This window comes from Lepisosteus platostomus, chromosome 2 (genome assembly GCF_059453375.1).
Source record: "Lepisosteus platostomus isolate fLepPlt1 chromosome 2, fLepPlt1.hap1, whole genome shotgun sequence".
Taxonomy (NCBI): Eukaryota; Metazoa; Chordata; class Actinopteri; order Semionotiformes; family Lepisosteidae; genus Lepisosteus; species Lepisosteus platostomus.
In genome coordinates this window covers 5338435-5351832 of record NC_142612.1, presented here as the reverse complement: position 1 = coordinate 5351832, position 13398 = coordinate 5338435, and the positions used below count along the sequence as shown (strand labels likewise).

At 39.9% G+C, this 13398-nt stretch overlaps 1 protein-coding gene across 1 annotated transcript; it reads left to right on the top strand.

The window, feature by feature from the left end:
• The first annotated feature begins 6462 nt into the window (after positions 1–6462).
• On the top strand, positions 6463–11912 carry LOC148675761 (oxygen-dependent coproporphyrinogen-III oxidase, mitochondrial-like). Its single transcript, XM_088647003.1, has 7 exons — positions 6463–6695; positions 7230–7376; positions 8252–8362; positions 9651–9792; positions 9959–10174; positions 10386–10490; positions 11413–11912. The coding sequence occupies exons 1-7, from the start codon at positions 6512–6514 to the stop codon at positions 11495–11497; spliced, it is 990 nt and encodes a 329-aa protein (XP_088503129.1). The 5' UTR covers positions 6463–6511; the 3' UTR covers positions 11498–11912.
• Positions 11913–13398: the final 1486 nt, after the last annotated feature.

Genomic DNA, 13398 nt, shown 5'->3' with positions numbered 1-13398 from the left:
GAGAAGAGAATGTGTAAACCATAAGCCAACATTTCCTTTTAAATTCCTTATGAAATAATTCATCTTTCAAGATTCTTGCAATAAGTTAAAAATTATTAAGTGATTTCCACAGTCTCTTGATCTGATAGTTTGTCACAATAGCTTGTTTAATATAGTGTTAAAATTCATGTAACTCTTTCACAGTTACACAGCAAAAATAAGGTAATTAAATGTGTATTTTTAGCAAGTGTTAATTAACCGACACTCACATGATGGAACAGGCACTATGTCTCAGGATTGTTTTATTTTAAAATCAAGACATTATAGTGGTTGCAATGGTGGTTAACCTGCTGTTTCTCGGCTTTTGGGTCTTTAGCTTGATTCTGACTTCTATGTTGAGTTTCCATGTCCTCTGAGGGTTTCTTGGGTATTCATCATGTGCCCTGGTTTTCTCCCACCTGCCAAACACTCTGAATTGTCCTTGTACGTGTCTGTCCCCAAGGGTGGACTGGCATTCCATCCAGAGGGTTCTCCTGCCGTTCCTCAAAACATTCCTGGTTGCCATGATCCTTGTCAGGAACACTTTCATCGGGTGTCTTTCTAATTAAGATGGGTGCATGGACACAGAAAGATTAAAATAACTGGAATAGGTGAGGGTGAGGGTTTGTAAAGTTCTTGGAGACCTTGACAAGTGTCTGCTTAATTTAATCCCAAATCCTTCTTAAGATCCTTCCATTTTTCATGGGGTGTTTCAGGTGGTTCGGACACCAGCTCTCCCTGTGATTGGGTTTCCAAAAAGCAGAAGCACACAATTGCCACCAGGGACAGGTGGGTCCTTTGGACCTGGAAGCCAGCAGTGTGGTGTGAGAGCGAAGGCAGTGTGGGGCTCACAGTGTGCCTCATGCTGGATAGCAAGAACAACCACTGAGAGAGAGGAAGATCATAGTGATAGGACCCTTCAACCCCTGCAAAAAACTCTGATGAAAATCCAAAGAAATTAAAAAGAAAAAATATTACTGAATAATATTGATCGAGTAGGTCGCTGTGTCTGCATGCGTAGTCTGCAAAGGGACAAGTAAAGGTTTATTCCATGCTGAAAAGAGAAGAAAAGAAACAACGTTTTAGCTGTGGTACAGGTGTGTTTCTTTTCTTCTCTTTTCAGCATGGAACAAACGTTTACTTGTTCCTTTGAATAATAGTTTGTAAAGTGCGAAACCTATATATATATTTCCATACTTATAATAACATGCTGAACAGACGGTACAACTGGCTAACTAAGTATCTGTGTTGATAATGCATTACTTAGCTCATTGAAATACCAATCCTGAGTTCTTAGCAAACTTCAAAATGTCATAGGATTACTTCATTCACTAATGCTGTAAATGAGAAAACCCAGATCAAGCCTCACCCTACTTTTTAATGAAGAATTCCCTCCCGAGCCTCACCAACTTGTTGTTGAACACCCAGTCATGTTATATTTCCTTCAACCCTGACACTCCAGGATGCCCAATAGAGATATTTTGCAGCTCCCCAACTGCTTTCCTGGATAGCTTAAGGAGACCACTTGTTGAGGGTCCTAATTGGTATGTTAGAGATACTAACCATGCTTGCCATCTCCTTAACAGCTTTTAATTTCAGGGACGAGATATAATCATAAAACAATACATCTCTATTCACCATGATTCCTCATGACAGCAGCCTCACAGCACTCTAGCCCACAATTACCAAACATACTATAGGTCTCCATGAGTTCTGTAGTGATAGGGCCTATTATTACACTGAGAATTAAGTGTTATGAAAGATTTCTGATGACCAAGCAGCCTGGTGCTGTTTGTGGATGGCACAGGAATGTGGCTAAAGAGACCCTCCCAATAAGAGACATTGTAAAGCTGTATGAGGCTGAACAATGTAATGAGATACAGTATAGTGCAGATGAGCTTCACCAAGTCTCCAGACTAGCTTCGGCCCAAAACCATGGATGAAAGGTCGCTATCCATCACTATACATCCACAAATGAATGATCAGTAGGGTGGGTACCACAGGTGTGTCTGATTGCATCTCAACCAGACACCAACTGGTGATGTCACCCCATATAAACTGGAACCTAGTTCATTCTCTCCCATTAACCGCTGGCTCTCTCCATCTAACTGGCAAACTGACTTTTCAAACCACATGACTGTGAGCAGTCCGAGACAGGACTTAAACTTTTCACCAAGAGCTAGGCCGAGAGAGTGAGCCAGTAAGGTACAGAATTCTGCCCAAGGTATTCTTCCCAAAACAGAAGAAATATTGTGTTGTGAACCCACTGTTATTTTCATCTGATCAACAAAATTAGACAGTTGGACTTTTTCTTATTGACATCCAGAATATTCTAAACAAAATCAATAGCCCGGATAAACCGAGTTGCCATTTTTTCTTACTTGCGGCCAGACCTCAAGAAGACAGACTGTGCACAGACTGTTTTTAAAGAGCAAAGTCAGATAGACAATATTTTGGCAGAGCTGCCTGAGCCCAAGACAAGCTGCTAGTCAATTCTGGGCAAAGCTCTTTATCCCACTCCCCTGCATGCATAGGGATCAGCACAGAGAAGCTGCCAGAGACAATACAATCCAGCACAACAGATTGTTGAGTAGAATTTCATTATTCACATCATAATTCTCGGGAGAATTATTATTTGATGTTTAGTTCACAATAGTAAATAGTATTTTACTAGCATCTGAAAATATAAATGTAATTGAACTATATGAGGCTGACAGAGCCTAAGGTCTAGACTGTAACACTTTATAGCTGATGCTTATTTTAACTCTGAATTTATTAATTGTTTGTAATCCCTGAGTGAGTAATAAGCTTTTACAGTATATCACAGTAGATTGTTTCACATATACAATATATTCTATTACATTGTTGTTTGTTAAGGATGTTGTTAAGCAATAGATTGTATATTGTACATTTAGAATCTGTGTGTGAGACTGTAAATTATTATGTATGAGTGGTTCCTAAAAGTCATCAAGTGCTCTTGCAGTTTACTGTTACAAATTCTGATTGTTACAGCAAATTTAACACTCAAATCTCCTATAGTACCAAGTTGGGACCAACTAATACCGACATATTTGTTGGGTGGGAAGAAGAACGCTACCCACTCTACAAGATAAGATCACTTTATTGGCAAAATATACAGTTTCTTGAATTAGGAATTTGTCTTTCCTCATACCTCAACTTGCTCTCCATGAGACACACAGACCAAGAGAGAAGCTTGGGGTCAGAGCACAGGGTCAGCCGTTTATACAGCACCCCAGGAGCAGGTGGGGTTAAGGGCCTTGCTCAGGTGCCCAACGGAGTAGGATTCCTCTGCCAGCCACGGGATATGAACCAGCAACTGTCCAGCTACAGGTGCAGATCCTTAGTCACACAACCACCACACCATCCCATGCATACAAGAGATGCATGTGTCCTCATGTGTGGATGGTTTTCACTTTCATGATCCCAAAATGTCCATATTTACATTTGCTCTTATTAGGGAAAAATTAGTTCACTATTGTTAACAACATTCTAGTCACTAATCCTGAAATATAGTTGAGACCCCTGTGCTGTTGCTGAGGAAGTGAGCACATTCAGTATTTTTGTTATGATCTGATGATGTGTGTGTTACACAATAAGAGTTTTGTACAGTATAATGAGGAACTAGGAATAAGCACTTGAGCTTACAAAAAATCATGTCTCTCCTCAACATAGAACCAGCACAACTGTTTACCTGTTTTTGTCTGATAGGTGGATTTAAAATTTTGTCTCATAACAAATTAACATTTGATGCATTTTGAGATAAATTGTGAAAGTCACTTGGAAATATACCTAATTTACAGATAGTTAAAAGGTTAAATATCCAAAAGTTAAATATTGATGTTTCTGTACATTTCCTAAAAGATCAGAGATATAAAAGGTATATATACTGGGTATAATGTGGAATATTAGACAAATGTTCATTAGCTTTATCGTTTTAACAAATGATTACTGAAGACGTACAAGTCATGTTTTTGAACCTTTAAGCAGTATAGGTTAAAATTGGAATAAGAGCTGGAAATGCTGGGTAGCCATTCAAACTATGTTGTTTTTTTTCCAGTAAATAATTCGATGTCCTCATCCAGTTATTTTTGAAGGAAGCACGGGTATCGGATTCAACCACATCACTGAGTAGCATGTTCTCACAACCCTTTGAAAAAGGAAGGGTCTCCTACTCTAGGAGGTGTTTTACATGCAATTCTCTGTAATTTCCATTTCTGTTCACTAGTTTCTGTTTCAAATTTGAATCTGGAGTTTTCCACAGGCATTACAATAATTAGAAATACATCCTGTCACATTGAAATATTGAACAGTAGCTCCAAAACATGTGGTGAACCAAGTTTTAAAAAGTTTGAATTTTCTTTTGCTTTTATCTGTTTTCCTGGGCTTGACAAACAAGCGATGAGTTATTTCTTAGATGTTGTACTGTATTTTCTTTCTAGATACGTTGAATTTAATCTTACAGCATATATGACAATGGCACAAAGTTTGTTTTGATGCCAGGATTCAGAATTGTCACTCTCTTTGCCTCATTGCCCAGCATAGCCAAGTGAAAATGCCCTATATAGAAAACATAGCAGACATTTCCTGTACGGTTACGAGTTTTTGGGTCCCTACTGTCTCTTTTGAGATCAGAGGATCAATAGGTTGGAGCGGGGATGGACCTCAGCTGGGCAGGCAACCAGTGCTAGAGGCACCCTCTGGTGGCGAGGAGTTGGAATTGTAACAGTAAGTTCCTTCACCTCGAAGCAGTTCAAACATTCAAGTTATTTTAAAAATATTCACTTAATAAAATGTGTATTGAAGGTGAATGGATGAAGGTTCCCCTCTTCAGGAGACCAGGAAAACAATCAGAGTCCAGACTACAGAGGTGAAGTGGATGCTGCACCCTGGTGGTGTTGGAGGGGATCCCCATTACCTGTAAAGCACTTTGAGTGGAGTGTCCAGAAAAGCGCTATATAAGTGTAAGCAATTATTAAATTATTATTATCAGGCCTTTATTTTAGCTAAAGTCAAGGCACAATAGCATGAGAGGAAGAAAAGGGCTTTCTCTTGTTTTCTTTCTCGGTCGGTGTGCCCTGGCTGAGCTCTCTTTACAGCCACATGACAGAAATTACAATTTGTGTTTTTACCCAGCCCCCTCGTCCTGCAGCTAGAGGATTTTCCATTCTCTCTTTTCTCTTATCAAAAAACCTACTGTATGTTTCTTTAATCATTTGTAGCTGCCTGACGTCTACACATTATTTATACTAACAAGGTCATAATTACAAGGAAATGTTTTTATATTTTACAAGGAAGAATGCTTTAAAAATGTGAGAAAATTCTTTTGCAAGGCAAAAGATAACACTGTTCATGACTTTGAAGCTGAGCCAATCCCTCAAAAAGACTTAGTCATGGATCATATTCTGTACAGCTGTCACCACCTATTTTACTGAGAAACATGATGAACCCATCACAGTGCGTCCCCAAACAACACCATCCCTACTATCAAGCCAGAGCAGAAAATATATGGGTCCTTTAGCAGGATAATGACTCAATGCACAAGGCGAACGTGATACTGAAGTGAAGTACTAAATTAATAAGAAAAAAGTGAATGAGTGGCCAATTCAAAGTCCTGACTTGAATTGAATAGAAAATCGGTGATAAGTGATGTCAATTGCTGTCCTTTAGTGATTTCACAGAACTTGAGAAAGTCTACAAAGTCAGATGAGCAAGAATTGTACCATTCCATTGTGCAACATTGGCAGATACAAAAAGACTTACAGTACAGTAATATCTGCAAAAGAGCATTCCAGCAAGTATTGATCCATGAATCTGAATACTTCAATATTTAATAAACATATTTTAGTTTCAGATTCTTCTTTGCAGTTTTTGAAGACATTTACCTTACCACAGTGAAAGAATCAGACTCAATTTGAGTATTTACATTTTGAAATATGGACTTAAAAAAATGTCTAAAAATCATTGGCAATTAAGAAAATGGGACATAATTGGAAGGGGATAAAAACTTTTGCAAAGCACTGTATAACATGATTACCGTGTAATTTGTAGAACTATTGAGAAGTCTAGAAAAGATGTATTCATGAAATATATTTGTTAATCTGTATTATTATCTGTATTAATATGTATTTTGTTAATCTGCCACATTTCTTTTAAAAAAAACTTAAATAATGCAGATTCAACTCCCTGTCTCACTGTGTGCAGATCTGAAAGATGACTCCAAAAGATAATTCTATATGTTAACTGACTTTCTTGAGTCTTGCAAACATAGCAAGTGAAACTGTGGACCATGAATTTCACAATGTGCTTTGCTTTTCTTGGAATGCATGACAATACGTAATAGTCCCCAAAAAAGGCAAAAGACTGTCATGCTGATGTGCTCTGTCAGAATGAAACTCCTATAAACGTTTAAATAGTGCCTCCTGAACTGCCCAGACATGTATTACTAGGGAGGATTCAAGCAGCAGCGAGAGAGATGGCTGAGGAGTCATTACTTTCATACCTCCAGGACTTCATTCCTGACTCTTTCAGCCAGAAGAACAGAATCCTGGCTGGCCGATTCCTGAAGCTGGTGTTCGGAGTCCGGAATGACATGTGTCAGCTGCTCCAGGACATCGATGGCAAAGAGTTCAAAGTGGACCGCTGGAAACGTGCAGAGGGTCAGTGCTCTTGTCATCTCACTCATACTGCCTCATCGCGTACAGTTTGCTCCTTTTCTGCTCTGTTTCTGGTGAGCTGTAGTCTTCAGGCAGGAGTTTTAGGAAAACACACTTGAATTGTAATTACTCCTGACTGCTAAACTGCAGCCAGCACACATAGTATTTACACTTGTAATATTACACTTTCACACAGCAAAAATCATTTGCTTATTTTGGCAAATCTTCTTCATTTCCCAGACCCTTAAAAACTGCAGTCAGCACACATAGTATGAGATTGACATTTGTCATTATATGCATTTGATTTAAAAAAAGCTTTAGGAATAATGTACAACCCATACAATCTGAGACATTCATTATTAGCTGGATTTGCCAGTTCTTCTTTATTTTTCTAAAATAAGTAAAAAATGATTTGCTCATTTAGCCAAACCCCCTACATCCCACAGACCCCTATAAAAGCTCTGGGTCTGCTGTAGTTTCATTATTTGAGATGGTTTTAACTCAGTTTAATTATTTTCTTTTTTTCCTTCCATGCAGGAGGTGGAGGGATAACCTCGTGTCTTTATGAGGGCAACAAGTTCCTGAATGCGAATGTGGATGTGAGTGTGATTCATGGACACATGCCTTCTCAGGCCGTTGACCAGCTGCGTGAGGCTGGGAGGATGTCCACAGCCTGGCAAAACGGTTAGCACTTCTGTTTTCTCATTCAGTCTCTGTCAGTAATTGGTTTTCATTATTATTTTTATTGATGACATTATTAGAAATGCATTTAACTGATGCCTTTATCCTGATAACTATACTGATACAATTTGAGTAAAGTATTTTATACAAAGGTACAACAAGAGAGTCCCAGCTGGGTTCTGACCCTCAGCCTTTCAGTTGCAAATCCATGCATGTACAGTAGTGTGCATGTTTTCATTTCATTTTCAATTAAAATTTTACAACATGGAAATTAGGCATAGACAGAACTGATAAGCAAAATTTCAAAATGTTTTAGCTTGAGTTGCGGAGACATGAAACACACCTGTGTGTAAAGAACAAACTTTTAATGCCTTTAAAATGGTCCCCAATATCAAGGCAAACTGCAGGGCCACCCCTGTGTTCTCTCAGTTCAGCTCTGGATCAGACAACAACCCCAGTCTTAGTCCTAGTGTGTCTCCCTGCCAAATATCCAGTGTCTACTAAAAAGACATAACGGGGTAGTGAAAATGAAGAAAACATTTCAGAAAATGAGCTTAGCAGATAAATCAACAAGTAAAATAAATCATCATAACCCCCAGCTTGTAAAGGTTCTGCCAAGAATATACCTGAGAGGCTGGTTAGTTAGCTGCACATACTGTAACTTCTTTGTTCTCTGACATTGCTTATGTGAAAAGGGGTATATTAACAGTGACAATGCACACATTCATCTTTACACAACATAAACATACAGCACACAAGTTAAGCTACAAATAAATTTTTAAAAGATTAAAAGATTAAAAGAGCACTGAATCTGATCCCTACATCTAAGGGGAAACAGTTCATCTTCCCTTAACCTGGTTGTTCTCTTCTCTCCACAGAAAATCCTGAGTTCCTCGCCATTGGAGTGAGCTGTATTATTCACGCCCGGAATCCTCATGTCCCCTCATACCACTTCAACCTGCGGTTCTTCATGATGAAACTCAGTGATGGTAAGATCCAGCTCTGAAGAGAGGGTCTACAGACTAGACAGCTGTTGTTCAGACACTAGCATATACTTTCTCATGTTGATTCAATGCAGATATTTCAAAACTAGAGGTTCCCCGAAGAGGTAACTTAAAATATTGAGAATATTGTTGAAAAGATTGGCTATTATATGCTACTATATGATCAGAAAATGCATTAATTAAGCCATTAGTACTAACATTCTAAACATTTTTTTCTAATTGGCTGCTGCAAGATTTTAGGTTTTGTTACACTTTGGAATTACTCTGTAACACTTTACAATCCTTCATCACAACTCCAGTGCCAGTTGCTGTGTTCTCCACACACGAACTGCATGCATATAGCAGAAATAATCACCACAATGTCACTGTTTTGTAAAGATGGAATTCACTAAATCTGACTGAAAGCGAAGTAAGTGAAGTCATTGTTATGAGCTCTACAAAGCCCAGGAATTCAGTGATATGGTAGTTTCCTAATCATTCAGTATTCTCTTTCTAGATGTTTGTCTCTCATTCAATCATCCCTAATGTTTATATCTTAAAAAAACACTATGATATCAATAATGATGTTTTGCTGTCAAGTCTGATTTGTCTTTCAGCTCCTATTTTTTTACAACGCCCTGGGGGTAAGAATGTGGGAGTTCCACTGTCAATAGTACAGCATGTCTGAAAGCAGTTCAGCCAATTAATCAACAAAGTAGTAAAAAACACCAGACATTTCTATGATTCTCCTGTGATCCATCCAGCTCCCAACACCTCACCTACCAGCACATTAGTTGTAACAGGAGACAGCTGTCAGGTCCTGGACAATCAGACAACCTGAGGGGACAGTGGGGGTGAGACAGGAGTTTGTCAAGACGAAGATTATAGGCAGAAATTGATCATCTGGATCATTGGTTCATATGCTCATCTTGCCAAAGTCACTGTCAGACTTGTCTGAAAGCAGCAGAGTCAGGTGGTCTTTCACACTGGATTCCATTCAGTCTTCACACTGAATTTGATATCTCACCGAATGTACAACATATCATTTGATGTTGTCTGAATTCCCTTTATCCCTATTAGATAGTTTAATCCATGCAGATCTGTAAATATATTTGCTTCGTGCTGCTGCAGGTCAGACATGACTTTCCACCTCAGAATGGCTGAAGAATGGCTTCAAGGGCTCATCACTGATCCATGCAAATCTAGGGAAAGAAAACTCAGAATCCTTAATAACGATGAATGACTCAGCTGACTTCTAATATCCATTGATGTTTTACTGTGTTCTTCCCCTCAGGTTCAGAAGAGGGCTGGTTTGGGGGAGTCATCGATTTAACCCCAGCATACTTGGTCAAGGAGGATGTGATCCACTTTCACAAGACCCTGAAAGCTGCCTGTGATGAGCACAATCTCAGTAATTACCCCCGCTACAAAAAGTGGTAAATATTTCTTCATGTTCTATTGAAGGATTGATTCTGTGAGTAATTAATTAGATGTCCCAGTAAATATAATCCACAATTTTCTATCTAAGTACTGGGAAAGAGTTTAAATATGTCAGGTTTAGATGAATCTAAACACAGACCATTCTGTTTGACTCCTGGACAGGTGTGATGAGTACTTCTTAATCAGGCACAGAGGGGAGACTCGTGGTATTGGGGGGATTTTTTTCGACAACTTGAACTTCCAGGACGAGAAGCATTTTGACTTCATGCAGTCGTGTGCCAGAGCCATCCTGCCTGCCTACCAGCCCATAGTGAAAGCACACCTGGATGAGCCCCACTCTGAGCAGGAGGACACCTGGCAGCTGCTGCGCTACGGCAGGTAAAACTCACATTGTGGATCAGTCCATTCACGAGGCTGAAGAGTCCAGCTCTGACTTGTTTACTAGTGTAAAATATTGAACAGTAGCTCTAAAACATGCGGTGAACCAAGTTGTAAAAAGCTTGTATTGTCCTTTGCTTTTATCTGTTTTTCTCTTGGGCTTGACAAACAAGCAATTATCTACTTCTGTAATGTTTAATTTTCTTTCTAGATACGTTGAATTTAATCTTATATACGACAATGGCACGAAGTTTGGGCTTTTCATGCCAGGATTCAGAATTGACACCCTCTTTGCCTCATTGCCCATCACAGCCAAGTGAGTATACCCTATGTAGAAAACATAAGACATTTATTGTACAGTTACGAGCTTTTGGTCCCTACTGTCTCTTCTGAGATCAAAGCATTAACGGGTTGGAGACGTCTTAGAGCAGGGGTGGGCAGTCCTGGTCATGGAGGGTAGGTGTGGCTGCAGTTGCTCTAGGTCTCCACACCTGAAGAGCTGGGAGAAGCTGTTGAATTAAGTCAATAATGAGCTAATTGAGCTTGTTAAGAGCTGAGGTGGAATGAAAACCTTGAGAGAAACAGACTGTGCAAGACCAGGATTGACCACCCCTGCCTTAGATCTCTTGATTAAGGAAAAGTCACAAGAGTGAACAGGCTTTTTAAAAGTCAGTGTGGTATAAATAAATGGTTCATCAAATAATATTTCACAAACGTGCAGAGCATGTTCTTTAGGAGCAAAAAATGGTGTTATGACATGATAAGTTTATACACAAAACTGTTTAAGTGGTCATAAACACTTAAACAGCTCTAAAACAACATTTTAGTGTACAAATGGAAGTTAACACATATGAAATATTTTATGTGTTCTCAAACTCTAATATAAGGAGAATTAAAATCTAATTAAGTTATGCTGTAAACTAAACTACCTACTAATAGAATTGAAATTATTTGCCACAACTGGCTCAATCTGGCCTGGTTTGTGCCAGAGGAACTTATTGAAAGAGGATACAGCACCATTTTCTTTTTAAAAATTATATTTTATTATTAGAATGCTCCTCGCTAAGCATGGTCATTTCCTGGGAAGACTAGGCCTCTGTTGTTCTTTTGTCTTTCAATATAATCACCCTGTCCTCCTGGAGCCTGTTTCTGCTCCCAGCAGTAAGCAGTCTGCATTGTGCTGAAAGCAGTCCTTGCTGCACATTGACCTGAGGGCTGTGTGTTCTGTGTGGGTGCAGGTGGGGCTACATGCTGGAGCCTGAGCCGGGCAGTAAGGAGGCAGAGCTGGTGGATGTCCTGCGCCGACCCAGGGACTGGGTCTAGACCTCTGCTGTGTCACCCCACCCATCACCACTCAGGCAGACTGTGGGGAAAATGCCAAATGGGTCTGCGAAATCAAATTATGCAATAATTATACAACATTAAATCACATTTATAACACGTTTAAGGTTAATTATTGTGCCTTTATTAAACACTTTCCACCAAAATGTGGTGTTGTTTTTTCCATTTGGAGTAGTGTTATGAGAAACTACAGTATGTAGCCTGTATTATGTTCTGGATGTGCTGTTGCCCGTGTGCTTTAACTAAAAAGGAAAATTGTAAAGCTTGTTTAATTGCATATTGCCTGTACATGTTTTGGGCGTCTCTTCCTTCCAAATTCATCAGGGTTTGGAACTGTGCTTTCGGACATGGTATTTATACACCATTAAAAATAAAATGGTCTCACTTTTTGGATTTACTTGGCTGGTAGACTGATATTTTTTTTACTATTTAGTACAATTCCGTGAAGGAAAAAGAGAAGGGAACCTTTAGGCCATATGCATTTGTAGACCCATTGTGTCCTTACAAAACATTGTATAACATTTCCTGTTGCCAGCAGCCATATCATTCTGCAATTCATAACTGGACACCCACTGAAGCTCAGCAGGTGTGAGCCTGGTCAGTACCTGGATGGGAGACCTCCTGGGAAAAACTAAGGCTGCTGCTGCAAGAGGTGTTAGTGGGGCCAGCAGGGGGAGCTCACCCTGCAGTCCACATGGGTCCTAATGCCCCAGTGTAGTGACGGGGACACCGTACTGTAAACAGGTGCCATCCTTCGCATGAGACGTAAAACCGGACTCCTGACTCTCTGTGGTCATTAAGAATCCCAGGCTGTTTCTCAAAAAGAGTAGGGGTGTTACCCTGGCGTCCTGGCTAAATTTCCCATTGGCCCTTACCAATCATGGCCTCCTAATAATCCTCATCTATGAACTGGCTTCATTACTCTGTTCTCCTCCCCACTGAGAGCTGATGTGTGGGGAGCGTTCTGGCGCACTATGGCTGCTGTTGCATCATCCAGGTGGTTGCTGCACATTGGTGGTGGTGGAGGGGAGTCCCCATTACCTGTAAAGCGCTTTGAGTGGAGTGTCCAGAAAAGCGCTATATAAGTGCAAGTAATTATTATTATTATATTTCTCCTTGTTTTTTCTTAAAAGCTATTCCTTTAAAATGCTTCATCAAGTACACATTTGATTAGGGGTGTATTTCTTAATATATCTGACAATGGTCTCACAGCTCTAACACACAATTCACACGTTAGCAGTGCTGGGTCCCCCAGACCACACCCTTATCAAACCCTTGTTCCTTATTCAGACTGGTTCTTCCCCGAATGGCTTCTTCAATAATCTCTTCTGCCACCAGGTCACTTTAGTCTCCATGGGAACCAGGATGGGAGAAAGTTATGGCATCATCATTGTAGGAAGGGGAGAATGACACCCCCACTCTGCAAGGGATAGATCGATGACCGTCTTGGGGTCACTGCTGCTTTTGAAGTGAAATACTTCAAACATAACGCAGATTCCACTAACCGGATCACGGTGTTCACATATGAAAGCTGTTTCAAAAAGACAATTCTATGTTTAGGCTCACGTTCATAAGATTTGCAAATGTTGTCTGCTGTTTATGGTAATCTCTGAAAGGGCCCCTCAGTAAGTGAATTTCAAGACAAGACGTTTTTGAAAACGACGCAGGGATACAGTTGTAGAAAGGCACAGATCAGAAGCGGCTAGGTGTAAAAGACTGCCGAGACAGCTCTCGTGAACAGTACAGTACCAACAGACAGGGATCGGTAAGCAATCACTGCATTACTAAATCCACTATCCAAATCCAGGGACAGGCCGAATTCAGGAACCAGGAAGGCAATCCTAGGAGAAAGACCGGAAGCAGGGGAAAGGAATATGAGACTG

Excerpts from the sequence above, each read along its gene's own strand:
- LOC148675761 (XM_088647003.1), top strand. The coding sequence starts at position 6,512 with ATGGCTGAGGAGTCATTACTTTCATACCTCCAGGACTTCATTCCTGAC. Across the intron at positions 7,377-8,251 it reads GTCCACAGCCTGGCAAAACG|AAAATCCTGAGTTCCTCGCC; the intron begins GTTAGCACTTCT and ends TTCTCTCCACAG. Across the intron at positions 10,175-10,385 it reads CAGCTGCTGCGCTACGGCAG|ATACGTTGAATTTAATCTTA; the intron begins GTAAAACTCACA and ends TTTTCTTTCTAG.